Consider the following 19393-nt stretch of genomic DNA (forward strand, 5'->3'; position numbering starts at 1 on the left):
ATTTATGCAAACGCCCCCAACGAAGTATTGAAGCTTCTAGAGATGTTTTTTTAAGGCCTTGCTGTGGTTTCCTACACACTTGAGAGCCTCGCACACAACAGTGAACATCACACGTGTGTGTTGTGTGCGAAAGGCCTGGAGAGTATCTGCTCCCCCATACCTGTGTGAATGGACAGCTCTCTACGCTCTCAGGTGTCACCCTTATGGACTTTACCAAGTGTTCACTCAGAAGCCATCGTTTTATCGCATTTTCTGCACTGACACCACCTAAGACCAGGAAAAACAGCTGGACCTGGTCTGCTCTAACCAGGATTCAATTATGATTTAGAAAGAATCCAGTAAAAACAGTTTCTGATTCATGAAACCTTCATCTGATTTGTGAAAATGAGGAAGAGGGAGATACGAACAACCGAAGAGAGAAGAAGAGATCAGATAAAGGCTTCACAAATCAGAAACTGTGTTTACTGTATTCTTTATTATCTAAATCATGAATTAATCCGGGTTGGATCAGTCCAGGTCCTGTGGTTTTTGAACAGGACCCGGTCCTAGGTGGTCTTAGTGTGAAAAATGCAGTGGAATGTTCCTTTGGTTCCCTCGCCAATCGGAAACTACGAACAGGAAGCCAACTTCAGCGTTGTGAGGCTGCTGGCAAATGGATCGTACCACTGGGTTCTTTTGGACCTCCTTTTTGGCTCAAATATATGTGCATAACAGCACAAAGCCCCCAGTTTCATGAGATTTGAGTTACTGCAGTGAAAAATGTTAATCCTTAGCATCATCAAATAACGAGGTCGTCATTTTCTTAGAGTTTCCTAAATTAGGAGCAACAATAAAAACCACTGAATCAGAAACGGTTCCTGCATGCTGTTATTACCTGATGAAAGTCTCCGGACACTGAGAGGTTCTGGTGAGACCAGCCGCTCCGTCACATGACGGGCCGTCCCTGTCCGCCCGCTAACACGTGTTCCTGCTCCTAAAGGCAGCGGCGTGGGCCTCCCAGGACCTCTGGGAGGTGAACTGCTGTTATTGGAGCTATTTGGAGCGTTTAGGAGCCGCCATGCTGCCTGAACAGGAACCTAGTGTCAAGAACGTATCAAAGCAGCTGCTGCTGAGCAGAGCGGGAACTTTGGGATGACCCCGAGAGGGATTTTTCCCATCATGCAATGCAGTGATACTTGTGTGAATCCACTCCCTCTCCCAGCATGCAAAGGGGGGACATCAGGTGAGGCCAGAGGGGAGAAACTGCTGGTGATGCAGAGTTAGATGAAACATCTGGGCCCGTCGGGGGGGCTGGCGGTTGGGTGTGGTTCTGTTGAAACTCACGGCTGGGTCACGGGTTCCAGTTTCCTGTTTCTCACCCTCTTTCCCCTGAATCTTTGGCTCATCCCAGCCGTGTCAGTCGTTTTCATGTTACTTTTCACCACCTTTCTGTCAGAAATCTACAATTTGCCCGTCTTTCAGCCGTCTCAGACTCTGTCTGTTCATTTTGGTTTGAGGTTTTGCTGTGAACCTTGTGGGAGGAGGGAAGGTTTTTTGTTTTCAGTGCAGGACGGCCGAACCCTTCATTTTTCCAGCCCGTGGACACGGACACCCTCCCTGCAGCACCGACCAAGCTCTCAGCGTGTTTTTCAAAGCCTTCAGGGTGTCAGAGCGGATGTAAAGCTGCTTCCATCCAAACGCCTCGTTTTTCTTCGTACTGTCAGGTTTGCTTCCCGCCTCTGACATCAGGAGGGGAAATCATTTTCTTTAAAACCAGCGCGTCTTTACAGCAGATTTTGACTTGTAAAGGGTTTTAAATGAAGCAATTTTTCAATATTTTCATGGAAAAAAATCCTACAGTAGATTTCAGATATGAAAATACAACTTAGAAACGTCCATTTGTTGTGATATTATGGGATTTTTAAAAAACTTTTAGTAGTTTTTAAAGACTCAAATGACTCAAACAAATGAACCTTTAACTGATTATAATGGATTCCCCATCTCTCCATTTTGGTCTCAAAGCATTTTTTCAGGAAGCTTTTTATTTTTAAAATCTGTTTTCATTCAACTTGAAAAATGTAAAATATTTATTTTTTTCAATTGAATGATTTATCAGTTGATGCGTTGCCCTTGTCCTACTTTAACGATCATTTTTAATTAATTTTCCAAAAAGCAAAGTTCTTCTCCTTTTATCAACTTCAGTCTTTGTAGAAAATGTTGCATCAAAGAAATGAATAAAAATACTCTCAATGTTCACATCCTGCTTAAAAACCAAAGAGAATTTGCAGATGTTTGTTTCTTGAACCCTTCTTTTCTTCATGTCACGTTTCAGTTTCTGCTCTGAACATCATTTTGATGAGAAAGTGATGGAAAACCTTCGTATCTCCAGCATCTCGGCTGAACTTCCTCCTGCAGTGACGCTCGATGGTCCGCCTCCAAAAACAGCTTTGCTTCTTTTTTAAAGGATGCATCCTGTTGCCTCAATCCTTACTTTTTGTTATTTTGGTGCACGAGTTAAAGCCTCAACACAAACGGTCCTGATTGGATCGTATTCTGTCCTGTAACCCGGGTGGTGCAGAAGGAAGAACTGAAGGTCTGTTGTTGCTGCTACGCTGAAGTGAAGCTGAATGAGGAAGGCGACAAAGCAGCAGAATGTTCACGGAGGTGACGAGAGAAGAAACAAACCTCCAACTTCCAGGTGGAACGGCTGAAAGAAACAAACCTTCCTTCTGTTGTGAGGTCACCGTTCTGCTCCTCCTATCAGGTTTTCATCAGTAAATCATTCACTGCAGCTTTAGAAATGAGACAACCTTTCAGACATTTTTGTTTTTGTTTGGATTTAAAGGAAAATGCTCAAACTGTATCATAAACTGTCTTTTTAGTCCACAGAATATGAAAGATTCAGCTTTCAGAAAGTCTGCAGAAAAATCCGATTCAAGTGTTTCACATCTGGTAATGAGTGAAAACAACATAGAAAAAACATTCGCCTCACTGCCAGCTTTCTCTCTTTGGTTTTGTAACCAGCAACCAATTGTCCGTTCTGTGCTTGCAGCAGCTTGCTAGATTTATGTGGGAGATACCGCAATGCATGCTGGGGCTGAGGCCAAACAGCACAGAGAACTGCCAATGCTTCTGCATTTGTTCAGACGTTATGAGCGTTTGAAGTTCCTTAATGAAGCCGGCTGGCTTTCGCTTTGACACAGCGGGTTACCGTGAAAACGGCGTCATCGCAAACCTCTGTGGCGGATTTAGCTTCTGTTTTTGATTTTGGGGATTATTTGTTCACGCCGGCGCGAAAGCATCCTGCGGATCAAGCCAGTTGTGTGTATTTGTTATGTACCCAGAATCCTTCAGGTGATAATCTGGGAAGATGTAGCTAAACTGAAGATAACCTTATCATCAGCGTAGAAATGATATATTAGTTCCAGCTGTCTGCGGGTGAAAAATGCTCAAACCTGTCCGCCGCGCAGGTGACCCAGGTGAAAATGAAGGTCGTAGACACTCAGTGAATCGTAGACGGAAAATGTTTTTTCTGATGCGGCGAGAGGTCGTGGTGAACGCTTCTCCAACGCATAAGGGTGAGTTAGGGGGGCGTATTTGAGACGCAGGCGTGTCACGCAGATTTTTGCACGTTTTTCAACCTCGTTAACGAGCTCGTTAATGTTCACATGAGTCTGCGCTCCTTGAGCACATCCTGACTGTCGTGATGCGTTCGCACCAGAACTACACAGTTTCCAATGAAAAGTCGATGTAAACGCGCACAAATGCACATTTCTGGCTTCAGCGTTCAAACTTTTGATTTCACGCGTAACTACGCACGTTTTTTAGTCAGTCTTCAGGCTAAATGTACGTCTACTGAGCACAGATTCAAAGTTAAACCAGTTGAACTTTGATCCATCAGGGACTCGGGTTTGGATGGCGTCCTTTCCAAAACCAACCGTTTGATAGCACTGTGTGGATTAATGACGTGGGAGCCCTGAAGCATTGTGGGAAACGCAGTTATATATAGTTTTTCTTAGACCAACTGTTTGACAATTGATCACGGAGGTCAAATGAATAATTGCAGTTTGTGCCTGACTGGAGTTCTGCGACGCCAAGGCTTTCGTATATCGGAATGGAGCTGAGAGAGAAAGAGATTCACCAGATTTACACCGCTACGACATTTCACACCAGGCTTCTACACTGTAGGGATGTCCACTAGTATCAGGAACGCCTGTTCATCACACAAACAACAGATGACATTTACAAAATAGATCCTCCTTTAATTTTCAAGAAAAACCTCCTGACATCAGGTCTTCTGCTGCAACAAATGCACTGAGACACAGTGATCTGTTAATGCAGAGTGAAGAAGACGCTGATGTGTGATGGATTATCCACAGCCTGACCTTTGGAGGCATTTCTGGTTAAGGATTAGAAAAGAAAGAGAACAGCATTTTGGCTGTTTTATGAAGAGCTAAAAAGAAAAAAAAATAACTAAGGAACATCACCATCAATGTTCAATCGACAGAAACCCTTCCAGTTGTAAAAAATAATCCAGATGTTAATCTGGCATGGAGTTCAATCACGTGACTAAACAGCCTTCATCATGGCCGCCCGGACCCTCCACCCGGCACCGGAACCGGGAGCACTGCGGTCTTGATCAGGTCCTACATCTTCAGCCCCCTCCTCCTCAGGTCCTCCCTCGCCTCCCTGATCTGCTCCTGCAGCTCCTTCGCTGCTGCGTCACAGTCGTTGAAGGTGGCGACCCGGTATCCCACGGTGGCCAGAGAGAAGCAGCCGAACGACACCAGCAGGTAGAGGGGCATGGGCCAGGCCACCTCCCGGTACGTGTGCGGGAGGTTCAAGTCCAGCAGGTCGAAGCTGACCAGGGCCCACAGGCCCCCCAGCAGCGACGCCCCGAACAGCCACTGCATCAGTTTGGTCATGGTAGTGAGTGACAGAGTGAGGAGTCCCGCCGCGGCGCCTTCCGACCACCTGCGGGAGGGAAACCCGCGACTTTATCGTGTTTAAAGGCCACCAAACAGCCTAGCATGAACACAGCCGCGAAAAAAACACGAAAACAAGATTAGAAGAGGCAATTTAAGGCGTTAAAATCGCGTTTTAAGCAGAGGAAACCGCCGTGTTTACCTTCCTTAACGCCAGCTCAGCTCTGCGCGGATTAATGACGTAAGATCCCTGAAGCATTGTGGGAAACGCAGTTCAAATCGTTTTTCTCAGCTCTCAGCACAGCGTTTACTATTCGTCAAGGGAAAAAACGAACTTTTACATGTTTTTTTTTTTACAAAAAACCCACTTTATACGAAAAAAATTATAGGAATATTTATTAACATTATATGTATTTATGTGAAAATATAAAGAGTCTTACAACATATTATTTAAATCTGTTTTATATTTACTGTTTGTCCTAGCAGTATAATAAATGATTTCTTTTCTACAGTTCAATGTTTATGTAAGCCCTTTTTTCGTTTTTTAACAAATATAACATTAGTTGATTTCAATTCTTATCCGTTATTTGTCTTTTCGTAAACAAACATCCATCATATTTTTGGCTCCCAGAGAACTCATGGGGACACATTTAGTAACGTTTTTGATAAGTTTTTCAATTTAAAAAACGGTAACAATATCATACATTTCTATTTTTTTATTTAAAAATGTAACTTTTTAAAATTATTTTATATTTTCCTTTCTATTTTTTCTTTATTCTTAATGTTTAACATTTTTATGTAATTTTAATGGCTGCTCCCCGAAATAAAGAAATTCTTGTTGGGCTCTCTGGTTAAACCCTCAAATGTGTTCATTTACCTATTAACATCTCTGTTGTTTTTCACGCGTTGCGTCTGTTCACAGCAGCAGTTCTCACTTAGCTGTGAGCAAGAATATCATTTGTTTCCACCGAGTCTTTAATGATGCTTCCTGTCAAGCTTTCACCCCACATTAGTCCTGAACTCTTTTTCATCCTCATCGTCCTAAATTAAAGCCATTTGGAAAATTACACATCATTAGCACCACTAAAAGCTACCATGAATGCTAATGTTGTTTTTTCCTAAGCAAAGAATGCACCAACAGTTTAAGCAGAGGCCAGGCCAGGTTCATGTGTGTTTAATTCCCATAACTCCATCAGCGTTGTGCAGCGCGGGTTCAGTTAGGCTGCTAACTCAGCAGGTGCAGACGCTTTGCATCTCTCTGGACCGGCATGAGAAAAGGGAGGAGATGGAAAGATCCTTCATGCAAACAAAACACAAAGAGAAATAAACATCATTCTTCTGGACAAATGGGGAGCTATTCTTAGGACAGGGGTGTTTAGGTTTGAGTGCACTGCTGCTGATACTGGGAATTATGGTGGAAGCGGCGCTGGAGCCTTTTGCTTCTGTCAAAGGAGACGGTGACACGGCGGGGGGGGTGCTCCTATTTGTGATGAAGCCTTTAAAACAACATCTGCTGAAATTATCAGTTGTGTTTTAATACATAGTATTTACATGTTTTTTTCACTCATCTGCTTCTTCTTTGACATTTTTCAAACTGCCACCAAAAAACACAAATAGATACAATAAATACAGCTTGAAGATCTGATCAGTCACCAGAATTTCTTATACAAGAACTGATTATGGGTGGATGTATTTATGGATGGATGAAAAAAAAAAAAAAAAAAAAAAAAATTTATGGATGGATGGATGGATCACCAACAGGTTCCTCCATTCAAACCCAAAACTAAATTAAGTCAATTCTGTTGCCATTTTTTCGTTATATGGACACCGCCATGTTGGAGCCAGACGTCGTCAGCAAGCAGCGATTGGTTCATGTCAGTCTAAGTCATCGTTTCTATGGTAACCACTCTCTCCAATCAGGAGTGAGCTTGTTGGAAGGCTACACCACTTGATAGCGGGTTACTGTCAAACATTTTGAAAGTTGGACGTGGCAAGATTATTTAGGCATCTGATTGGTCAGTGTGTAACTTAAATCCATAGAAACACAGAAAAGAAGATATTAAAGGTTTCAGATCCAGAATGGTTGTTCTGACCAATAGAATGACTGAGTAACAGCTGTTTATTTCTCTGTAGAAGTCTATGGGATTTTGGCTTCTTGGAGCCACATCCTGTTTGGAGCACAAGGGGGGAGGAGTCACTCAGTCCAGTTCTCATTTACAGTCAATGACCACATCCTGACCCCTCACATAAAACTGAGAAATTAACAAAATGCTAATCTGGCCTGATATATTAGTGTGGAATCAATATTTTGGGACCTGTCCATACCAGCGCCCCCCCCCCCCCCCCCCCCCCCGCCCCTCACTCATATTCATAAAGGGCGCCACCACAACCACCCAGTTAAAGTGAGGCTCCCGAATGTCTCTGAAGGTGAAGGCGCTCCGGCATTTCTCCACCATCAGGAGATGCTCAGTGGGAACCTGGAGACTTTAACCTGGATGACCACAGCTTTTCCCGACGCCAGCCTCCATTCTGTTCCAGCGATCCGGTAACCGGCCAGACACTGCACCACAGCCTGAGCGCTTGGGGGGTGAAACGGAAGATGAGAAAAACTCTTTGAGACTCAAAGAAGCAAACAGGAGGAACAGGCGGAAAATAAAGACACCGGGAGATGGGAGGGGGGGGGTAATTTATGATGAAACAAGTCAAAGCAGAGAGGTGGTGTGTGTGTGTGGGTGTGTGTGGGTGAGTTTGTGTGTCCAAGCCTGTTATGGTGGACACAACAAAAGAGAGAAAGCTGAGAGGAGCGGGATTGAGGCGAGGGTTTAGCGGACAGAGAAGCGGCTGAAAACGGGCCAATTGCAGGTCCGGACCGAACAAAGGAGGACCTGAGCCGGGCCTCAGATCCAGCTGTCTCTGATCCAGACCTTTCTTCAGTCCACCCAACACCTCCACATGCGCAGCCACAGCGTAAACACAGAGAAACAGAACGTGGAGGCGGCGGGGTGCAGACAGAAAAAGTAGATCCTCGTAAACGTGGTCTAGCTGTCACAGTGTGAGTCCAGGCATGGAGAAAAGATAAGAGTCACGGACAAAACAGGAAGAGTGTTGAAGACGCCTGCTGACCTTATCTCTCACACTTTGTCAATATTAGTAAAGTGAAAGGTCATGATAGGAGAACGGGCAACTTCAGACACAAATACAGTTTGAGATCTGAATAAATACAAAGTTGAGCAACATCCCAGACAGAGAGGGTGAGAACCGTCAGAGAGCTGATCGGGAAAACAATGGAGCTGTGGGCTGAAAAACAGGAACTCTCTGTTTCCGGAGCTGCAGACTGAAGCTGGTGGTGGTTTTCTACGGTGGCCCTGAAGTCCTAATCCCATCATCAAAACACTCGACGCACAAAAACATTTTAAAGATCACAATGACAATTAAAAAAAAAAAAAAAAAAAAACATTTTTAGAAAACTGACTGGATGATGTGTCACTTCAAGCCAAATCATGTTGAGTGTAACTGATGGACAAACGGTGTCCCTCAGTACCCACCTTTTCCAGTTTTTCATTGTGTTTTGTTTTCAAACATTTCATTTGGTTTTATGGAAATTAATTTTTTTTCTGAAATGTTTTTTATTTTTTTTACATTTTTTTTGTCTTCTAAATTGTCATGCTTCTGTTTAACATTTTGTTTTGTTGATTTTTTATTATCGTTGTGATCTTAAAATGTTTTTTTATCGAGTAATTTGTTGAATGATTTGTACTTACGGGCCACCGTAGTTTTCTCTAGAAAAAGACTTTAGATGAGTCCAGAAAAGCAGAGGAGACTGAGTCGGTCTGACTGTTTTCAGGTTCTAGACGGGTTCTAAAGGGGATGTTTTAAATGTTTTAACCCTAAGAATGTTGCTGAATTTTCTCAGCTTCAGTTTGGAGTGAAGCTTTAGAATAACCTAAAGCATTAGTGGAACTGAATTATTCTGTCATTTACAAGAAACAGAATTAAAGTCCCACTCAGATCATCTTCTGATCCATTTTCAACACATTTCCAGTGATCTTTTAGTTGGGATTTTACCGTTTTTAGCCCAAATCTAAAATTCTGTGTTGTTTTCTAGGACATAGTTTCTGCAGAGCGGCAGGAGATCATCAGAAATTCAGCTCTGAGTTGTGGTGCGGAGCATTTCCCTTCTAGCTGTTGCTGCGAGCTCTGTGTTTACAGTCTGTCCCGCTAACCCCCCCATACTGGAGCTATCCAGCCGTTTGAGCAGAATTTGCTTTCTGCATGTCCTCCATCATCAGAACATGTTAAAAACACCAAAAACCCTGTTTTCATCGGAGCTGGTCTTTAAGAAAGTGGCTTTTTGCAGACATATTAACACTGGAAGACAAAATATCAAAGGAACATTAGATGAAATTAAAATGAAATTGTCTATAATAGGAAACAGTTCAATTTGAATGATAAACTTAAGATGTTGCATAAAGAAAAAATGCCCAAAAGCTTTAATAAACAGTATGAAAGCCTTTCTGAGGACTGTAAATGTGAGGATTCTGTGTTCTTGGCTTTGAGGTGTTTCCCTGTCGGTCACTCCTGATTCCTGTGGATCGTCCACAGCTGTTTCCATTCCTGTCGATCACCCTCAGTCCACTGAAGTGTCTGCTCTTCAGTTTGTCCTGGTCGGGTCACCTGCTCCGTTCTGGAGACCCTTTTTCTGGCTGCTGTAGTTTTTGGTCGTGTTTCAGTTTTTGTATTGAAGGTTTTTCTGCCACTAAGCGGAGAGTCCTGCACCTGACAATAAACAAAGATCAAACTATTCAAGAACAGTTCCTGTTAGAGCTTTTGACCCTTGAATTGATTTTCTCTGATAAAAAAAACAGCAAATCAGTTCCACTGAAGTTCAGCCTCGGTTCAAATCATTTTGGGATTTGAACAGCAAGAAGTAAAAAGATGAATCTGAAGTCGATTTAATCGTCAACTCATCAGAAACACATCCTTAAATGTCCGTAGGATTCAGGAGTGAAACACTTTTGCCTTTTTGTCCTCCTGGGGATTGAAATGGAAAAACGCATTTATTTTCCATTTGACCTTTGTCCTGTTCTTGTGTGGGCGGAGCTTATCCCAGCTGTTATGGTGCAAAAGCTGGGTGCATCCCGGACCGGTCACCAATAAATCTCTGGACCACACAGAGAGAAATGCGCCCTGACAAATTCCTAAATCCAAAAGAGACTCGGAGGTTTGGGTGGAACAAACGTTCCCAGAGAACAGCAGGAACGCGCAAAGTGACCCCAAGTGGAGAGACGGCGTCCATGACTGACGGTCTTTGTTGTTGGAGGAATGCACAGATGCTTTGGGACGTGAACCCAGATCTCTGACCCACACGTTGTAGACGTGAGGGAAGTTCAGTGACATAAATAGTTGCTAACGTGTGGATCCTCCACCTTTGGTGCACGATCACACACCTGTGGAGAACCTGTGAGGGTTTGGCTCCACAATCACAGATGAACCTCTGAGCGAAGGCCGTTCGAGGACAGCCAGAGTCCGTAATCGCTGTGGGACGCGGGCGTTACTCAGGATCTACTTAACAAAGTCTTAGGCTACTTCAGTGGCGTGCCGGGTCAGGGCGCGGTCAAGCGTGACGAGCCGCGACCGCATGAGAGCAGCACTTGTGGCACTCTGTGCCCCCCAGTAAGGAGACGCACCTGTTTCAGCTTCAGCACAGGAACCACTGAGGACCATCCTCCTCCTCCTCCTCCTCCACTACTCCCCACAGATCACATGGTCCACCGATGCTTTGTTTTCTGACCTTCAGAACGTGTCAGTCCTCATTATCTTCATGGTTTATTTTGCCCCCAAAACCCAAACAAAATGTGCACGTCTGAGCAAATGCTCTTAGTCGGTGCAAAAAGCCATTAACAGCCCCTCATCTGCTTCATGACGACCCCCTCCCTCCATCTTCTCTGTGGTCTCTCCTCCTGACAGACGATGTCCTTCAGCATTACCGTTATCGTCACTGGAACTAATTGGCCCGCGCTCATGGAAGTTCCCTGTAGCCATTTTTAAATTGGACGGCGCAATTTCCTTTTAATATGTGAGTCTGCAGACGAGGGCGGATAGCTATTGATTATAAATGCATTAATGTGGGTCAGCGCAGCTCGCACCGCGGGGGGCGGGGGGCTAAATATCTAGACTACAACGATTTTTACCAAATCCAGAGTTCAATAGAAACTGAATGTGAGGAAAAAGGCCCGTTTGCTGCAGTCAGGACGTCCGCCCACGTCTGTGCGCCATCAGGTAGATGACTGATGCCTTTGGGTTTCTAGGCTGGCTGTGGCTCCGCCCATTCACCTGTGGATCCTGATGAGCAGCCACAGGTGGTTAGCCTGACTGTACTTTAATAAGGAGAGATGTCAGGAATGGAAGTCGGGTTTCATTTGTGTTACAGAATGTTGCGACCCTACGCCTTTTGGGTGTATTTTTTCTGCTTGCCACTTTTTACATCGCTCTATGTGAAACACTTGGATGGAGGAGACAACCGTTCATGAATTTACAGGCAAACATTAAGACATTGGTCCAACCTGAAGGCCTGGTTGATGGTGTGTAGAGTGATGTCACCCAGCGTACCTGGAAGTGACGTAGAGCTTCCTCGATAAAATTGTACCAAAGCTTCACTCAAAGAACCTTTTCCTCGTCTTTCATAGAGTATGGAATCAACCTGGATGGATGAGTCCTTATAGACATTTTTCCTCGTCTTGTTTCATGCCCGAGAGTCTGATGCCGGATCCAAGTTCCTTCCTCACCTCTACAGCGTCTCCCAACCCCTACATTTATCCCTTCAAGAGAGAGTCGTCCAAAATGCTGTCTCCAAATGTGAATGTTTGTTCTGCTTGATGGCGTCAACAATAATTGGCGGTCATCTACGCCAGCGCGCTCAAAATATACATAACAACATTGGTTTGATAATCGCGGCTCAAGATCCCCCTACCGGTGAAGGGATACCCAGCACCCAGTCACTGTGGCCCTCCTTAAAAAAACACCAGTACAGCTTCAAATGCGAGGAGCCAGAGGGGTCAGCAATGAATATGGATTGGGTCTATGCATCTCTAGATGTTGTGCTTCGTTGATGCATCTTTGGGACATGGTTGGACCTCCGCTCGTGGTTCTCCTCTGCTTGGCTGACCGTCCAGAGATTCAGCTTGATGTTGCAGCAAAGTGCCGTCCGGTTCTCCGGTGTGAATGGACACAAGTTTTTTTTGTTTTGCTTTTGTAGATTCAGTTTGTTCAAAGTCATTTAAAGATCCGGTCAGGATCTGAAGTCTAAAGCAGACCCGCATCAGAACCGCATTCAGTCTGGATGGAGTCCTCCGTCACACATGGATGCTTTGACATTTCCCACCAACCTAACGGTTTCTGCAGGCAAGTCACATGTGGTAGCAGACCCCCCCCCACAGTTGGACTCCAGCGGGCCCGTCAGAAACCGCTCAGCTGGGCCGAAGAACAAAGTCAAACCCGAAGCTTTCAGTCTCATCGGACACAAACCTGCGATCGGATCTGTGAAAAACCGTCACTCTAAAAATCCAGAACCCCCGGTGGAACACCAACGGCCTGGCAGACCCCCCCCCGCCGTTCTGTGTCCTGGCATGAACCATCGGGGGGGGCCCTCTGGCAGCCCTAATGCCGTGGCTGATCTGCTCTGTATTATGGACGTTTAAGAGGCGCAGCCTCATTTTTTTAAATTACATGTCTGTTTTGGAGAAGCCATTATGTGCGACTGCCAGTGCATTTATGTTGATGCTTAAAGTCAAGGATTGCAGGATTATGGATTTTGCAATGGGTGGTGGGTAATGCGGTGAAAGCTGATTGTGGATACCCTGCAGGCAGCCGCGGCTGTCTGTCAGGACTCATAAATAATGCCGGTTAGGTCAGATTCACGGTCCTTGCTGCTGTCTGTTTGGACGGCTTGACCTCATGGAAATCTGACCACCAGCCCCCCCTTTGCTGCCCTTCAGGCACCTGCTCACCTTTCACCCCGGCTGGCTGCTCTCTGGGGGAGCATCTGGACAGTGAAGACAGATTGAGAGGGTCCTGGGTGGGCATGTAGATCTAGAAAGTCCCCCATGAGTCCCCGTCCTCCGGTTCATGTGTGAGTCGGTCGTCCCCTCTTTCTTTCCTCTGCTGCCCTTCGTCATCCCGTCTTCACCAGAGCACACGTCTGTTGCAGGCCGGCATGTGTGCACAGCTGGTCTTGTCAGACCTGTCCAGGAAACGTGTGGTTAACAGATCCCTCGCCGACATGCCGGTCTGACTCGCCTTTCGCCTTTCAGGAGACGTGGAATGGTAACTCTATGAGGGATCCGGCGGTCCGAGTCAGCACAAATGACCACGGTGGAAGACCGCTCCCCGTGTGCCGCGTCTCCACTGACGGATCACGCTGAGTGGATGTGGCACCGCGTGCATGAAGACCCTTCCAGCGTCACGGCGTTCATGCAACACCTGCTCACATGATCTCTGACAGGAAACAGCGCCGTTAGCCTCGCCAAAATGCTTTAGTGGAAACGGTAACCTCCAGACCGATCAGCTCCTCCATAGACGTGGGTCTGAAGCTGTAGGTGCGTCTGCAGGTTTTAGGGTTGTCTTCCAAACGGAATCACCCCAGGCTGTCATGCATGAGGACGTTTCCAAACCCCTGAAGACACTCAGCTCTGCCTTGTTTCCCGGCGAAGCTAAAGTCTTGTTACAGAGAGAAATCCAGCTGGTCTCCAGAAAAGTGCTTCCCTCCAAAGGCCGTGATTGTAAATCACCTCAGCCGCCATAAAGCACAACCTTCCAGATGGAGACAAAAAAAACCATGAACTAAACATAACAGCGACGCCATAAATATCTGCAGTCAGCTGGTTGTGCGTTGGGCCTTCGGGAGCTCATAAAAGGATCAGTTTGAACGCACGCAGGTGGATTCTGGGATGGCAGAACCTGAACCAAAGTGCAGTTATGAATCAGAAAAAACACTTTAACAGCTCAGAGTGATGAAGAGTGATGAAGACTTCAGGCGTTTCAGCTGCAGCGATGCAGCAGGAGGATAACCTCTGATTACTGCTCTCTACAGTCCTGGGTGGAAAACACTTTTCACCGTCTCTGAAGTTGATTGTAACGTTTTTAGGACGAGACAGAAAAAGGCAGCTGGAATATTTGGAGATCCGTCACTCAACGGCTGATTTTACTCCAACCAGCTGTCCTTTCAACCGTTAAACGGGACAATCTGACGTTTCAGGGGTTTAACCCTGTTTGGATTCTGAAGGGGTCTCAAGTTTAGAGATCTTGGTTGGGTAACGTCCAGCCCGGAATCGATCGTCATGTTAGAAGCAGACATTTTTTTGATCTCTGAAGCAAACGGGGATGTGACGGGGAGACGGGCGCTGACGGGGGGGGGGGGGGTCACAGTGAATTTCATCTGAGCACAGATGGGTCAGTCAGAAACCATGCCAGGTTTGGACCGGGTCTGTGTCGGAACCCGAGTTTATACAGTTTGAAAGAAAACGCTGGAAAATCCACATGAAATCCAACTTTATTCATAAAAGACGTCATACAACACAGAGTTCTTCACAGAAAAATGAAATTAAAGCCGTGATCTACCTGCCCCCACCCCATAGACCTCATTGCCACCTTTTTACCCCCCCATGACCAGCTGACTGGCCTCTACACGCCTGTCGCTCCCCCCGTCTAAATCTGATTTTAAAAAACTCTTTACGTTGAGCAACATTCCAGAAATGTTTCAGAAAGGTTTGGATGAGGAAGGATGGATGACGGACGGTCACCCAAAGAACGACAACGACGTACAAAACCTCTTTAAAGGTTAAAGACAACCATCCACCACCAGAAAAGGCGGTTTGTGCTTCAGTCATGCAGGACGGTGCGTTTAAAAAAGAAACAGGAAATTGGTGGAAAAGAAAAGTTTCTGGTCCCAGAACTGAAAAATATCATTAAATCATCAAAAGCTAAAATAATCCAGCGGAGAAGAAACTTTGGTACAAAGTTGATTAGAAGAACAACAAAAACATTTTAAAAAATCAGGTAGAAAGATGCAACAATGAATCTAGACGGAGATCAACATTTCTGCAAATTTAAAAGTCATAAAATGTTTGATTTTATTTATATGACTAAAAAAATAAATACAGATATTTCCACAAAGTTAAAGGCCATTATAAATGTCAAGTCAAATTGATGGCCTATGGATTCCAAAATCAAACTCTAACTTTGGTTTTTGGGTTTGAATGAGTCATCTTCAGACATCTTCTATGCATCAGGATCCTCGTCATCATCATGGTGGGGTGGGGGGGCGAGTATGGGGGCAATACTGTCAATAAACTGCCCTCAACCCTGCTGAGCTCCATACCCAACATCCTGAAGCATGACAAAGAATGAAAATGGTAACTGAACAACAACCTTCTTTATGTTGTTGATAAAGTGATGCATTTCTTAGTCACATAGAAAATGCTCCACTGCTGGTCATCAGGGGTCGTTTCTGTGTTCAGGTTCACCAGAAAGCCTCCGTCCGTCCGTCCAATCCTACCATCTGCAGCCAATCAGACACGTTTATGCTGCAGACACACATTTCCAGAGCAGCAGATGAGCGCTGAGCTCGTCTGAACTTTACATTGAATTAGCCCAGAGCGGCTGCACAGCTCAGGCTCCGGCCTGCAGCCATATGGCCGTGCAGCATTACTGTCACCCCTCATTTGTTCCAGGGGGGGTAGACGGCCCCACTGAGCCCCACAAATCCTCTTAGCCAACATTTAGCTGATTGATTTTTTTCCATTTCCACCTGGATCCAGATTATCAGTGTAGTAAAAGCAGGAAAATGTCTGTTATTGATGGCGTTCGGCTTATGGGCGGCTGGACGGCGCATAAATGTTTCAGCGGTGATGAGGAACGTCAAGAGAAGATGATTGAGTTTAAAGCATCGCAGACTCGGTCTGCGGACTGAAGGATGCGACGGGGACTCGTTGATGGCAGCAAACGGGGCGTCCCAGATGGAGACGAGACGCCGTACGTCAGTCCATCGGCACCTGTGGAGATCTGGACGTGAAGATTTATCCTCATTGAAGCTGGAAATTTCATTTCCAAACCGGGACGTTTGGTGGCTGTGCGGGTCCGGCAGACCAGCGGGATCGAACCGCCGGCCTCCATCACATCCGGCCATGATCGATGATCCAAACGCGTGGTTGCTGAAGACAGATTCCATCAGAGTGGTCCGTCTGTGCCCCCCCACCCCCATCAGATCCCCCCTCCCTTCATGTGGAACGGCATAAATGATGATGATGATGGTGATTCTGCATGAGGAAGCCCATGCTGAGAGCCTAATGCTCAGCAGAGGGATTACGGGGACCCGTGCATGTTGTGGCTGCATACCTCCAGTCAGACTAAACCCAATCTGTTACAGATTTGGGCTGCAGCAGCATGTGGGGGTGGGGGGTGGGGTGGAGGGGGGGGGGGGGGGTTCTGTGGTACAGGATTCATGCTTTACAGTGCATTCCACTCCTCCACAGCTAAACCTCCAGTATTTTTTTAATCCTTTTCTCATTTTGGGAAGGGAGGCTGCGTCCTGCGCCGAGGCGGGGGGGTGGGGGTGGGGGGGCTCTTTGCTCTCCTTTTCCTCACTGTTTGGGTTGAAGCAAACCCAGATCTCCTCTCAGACGTGGATCCAGTCAGTGGCGTGATGCATGCGTGGACTTTCAGGCCGAGGCCCGCTAAAGGGGAACTCATGAGGACGTCAAACCGCCGTCACACGGGAGGCGCGGTGCCTCCATCAGAAGCAGATGGACATCAGGACGGCGGTTAAAGAGCGCCGACACTTTCACACGGGAAGCTGTTCAGCACCTGAACCGTGTCCGTGACCTGCTCAACATTACACGGCGCATTTCTATGAGACTCGGCTCTTAACTTGTTTGGTATGTTGGGTTAAACCATCGACTGTACATGAGAGCTGGACTGAGTGGCCCCTCTGCCCTGGCGTAAGGCCGGGGGGGGGGGGTTAAAAGAAGCCAAAAGTTGTATCCGAATTCCTTCACTAGTTATTGCATAGAAATTCTGGGTTTAAGAGCGTTCACCATTTTGTCGGCGTGTCCAAATCCAGTGCCTTGGAAATTTCCCAGAAGTCTCAATGCACTGCTGTGCGTTAGTGCTCACTAGATTGGCGAATGTAGACCACAATGCATTGCGTTAGAAGGATTTTTCATCTGGCTAGGTTTTCTAAGTCGTCATATTTGTCAGGAACTGGTGGTGGAGGACCCAAAATGCAGGAGACCAAGCTTGGTGACAGGAAATAAAACATTTAATAAACAAACTGAAACATGACAAAACTATGGGGCAAAACAAAAAGGTGACACAACAGAGCAGATGACCTGACAAGGATGACCAGAAACCAAGACACTTAAATAGGCTGAGGGTAATTAACTGAACTGAAGACAGCTGTGGATCATGAACCTGAAAACTGGAGATACTGACTAAATGAAAACCAAAAACATGACCAAGAACAAAACCACAGAATCCTTACAATATTAGCTATAACAAAAAAAAGTAGTGAGCACGGCGTCCAAATTGTGTTAAAATCCAGGACACTAAATGGTTTTTTAGTTGATCTGGAATCTGGACACGCCCACAGAGCGATTCTATTGGTCAGAATAGGCATTCTGGATCTGATGCGTCTTTTTTTAAATCTTCTTGATAATCCTCTTTTTTTGATGATATTTTTTCTGTAGTTCAAGTCATTCAAGTTGTAAACTGACCAATCAGATGCTTCAATAAAAGTAGGTGGAGCCTGCTGGCCCCCCCACGTCCAACGTTCAAAAACGTTTGGCAGATTTTAGCGTAGCCAACCTTCAAGCGGTAGGGGTGTGGCCTTCCAACAAGCTCACTCATGATTGCTGACTGGTTTCCATAGAAACGATGACTCTGATTGGCTTTGGACCAATCACTGCTTAATGACGACGTCTGGCTCCAACATGGAGGCATCCATTTGACAAAATAAAAGTCGACTGAGGTCACTTCATTTGGTTGGAGCTGGAATAAACCATTTTCTGTGGATGACGTCACACTCAGTCCAGGTCTCAGATACAGTCTATGGTTCAAACCCATGTTAGGCACAAGGGAAATCCGTCTGTCGATCATTATTTGACCTGTTTTTAGTTCATTTTATTCATTTCAAACAACAATAGATGAATGTTTTCACTGGCTGATGACTATAGTCAGAACTTTAGAACAATAAACTCGGCGGAAATAGAGACAGAGGCTGTTTTTTAACTTTGACAACAAAAAGACAAAACAACCACAGACACTATATTGTCACTGTCTTTATCACATCATTGTGAAAAATACAGAGTAAACACCCAGATGTTACTGATGATCAAAGGCCTCAGACATCAGCAGCAAAACCACACGACTGTCATCCGTTCAGTCATTTGAAGAAAAGACAGAAAATCATTTATGTTCAAACTGACAAATGTTGAGGATTTATTCCATAGTTTTACTAAAGTTACGGTCATGTAGGATTTATTTATTGTTGGTTTCAGTTTAATCGTTTTGAAATTCAAAGTAAAACAAGGAACCTCCTCTTTAAAAAAAGAATGTTGAAAAATTAAAATTAAAGTAAATTAAAAACTAAATAATTCGATTATTTTGCTGTTGATCTGCGTCCTCTGCTATGATGTACAGAAAATATACCACACATACCAAAAATTGACTGTAAAATGACCCAGAAACGGATGGATAAAATAAATGGAGTGAAAGTCCTCTGGGGGTCTGTGGTATAGAATTGGAACCACATACTACCTGAATACTTTTAACCCCCCATGTAGGCGTAGGCGTCTAACTCCCAACCTACCATTTAATGCAGGAACGGAAAAAACACTTTTTTACAGAAATGGAAGTAAATCCAGGCATGGGGGTTCATGCATCAAAGCATTGATCCTACAGATCTACTGGATCCTCCCAGTGACTTTTATTGCCCTCATTTGGGTTTGATACCGAGCTCCGCCCAACTGTTGTCTGACTCCACCTTGATGACCCGTGTCGCTCGTGACCCGTCTCTGTGCCATCAGGAGGTCAGAACGGCCCCCCAGCACCCCCTTCCTATTGATTTGCTGGGACCCCCCCTTTGATGGGAGGACAAGTGGACCCAAACTCTCAGCTGCAGCATCGCATCCATCAGTTCACCTCATTCCAGGCGTCAGCCCGTCAGGTATTCTACAAGAAGAAAAATAGGGAGGGGGACTCGACTTTAAAACATTTTAAAGGCATTTTCTTTCCCTATCAAATACATTTAACACATATAGTTTAGTCATTAAATCTTTCTCTAATAATTTGTCTATAAAATGTAGTCATTCCTGCCCTGCAGCCTGATTTACTGCATGGAAACGTCTGAACATGGAGTCGGAAATCAAAGCCGTAGTTAAGCTGAATGCAGATTTTTAGGAGAACAAATTTTAAGTTCTTAATTCATCTGGAACATC

General features: G+C 45.3%; 2 protein-coding genes across 4 annotated transcripts in view; one reads left to right on the forward strand and one right to left on the reverse strand.

Annotated features, from left to right (window-relative positions):
• LOC105354996 (CD209 antigen-like protein E) overlaps nucleotides 1-19393 on the forward strand; it is a 686243-nt gene that overhangs the window by 417682 nt on the left and 249168 nt on the right. The window lies entirely within an intron of this gene.
• Nucleotides 4216-5195, reverse strand: dpm3 (dolichyl-phosphate mannosyltransferase subunit 3). 2 transcript variants are annotated; one of them, XM_004073698.4, is made up of 2 exons: nucleotides 5107-5195; nucleotides 4216-4953 (listed from the first exon to the last, which is right to left on the reverse strand). In XM_004073698.4, the coding sequence occupies exon 2, from the start codon at nucleotides 4902-4904 to the stop codon at nucleotides 4626-4628; it is 279 nt and encodes a 92-aa protein (XP_004073746.1). In that variant the 5' UTR covers nucleotides 4905-4953; nucleotides 5107-5195; the 3' UTR covers nucleotides 4216-4625. The 2 variants fall into 2 exon arrangements, with proteins under 2 accessions (XP_004073746.1, XP_004073745.1); XM_004073697.4 differs by having other exon boundaries at nucleotides 4216-5004; nucleotides 5107-5176.

This window comes from Oryzias latipes, chromosome 11 (assembly GCF_002234675.1).
Source record: "Oryzias latipes chromosome 11, ASM223467v1".
NCBI lineage: Eukaryota > Metazoa > Chordata > Actinopteri > Beloniformes > Adrianichthyidae > Oryzias > Oryzias latipes.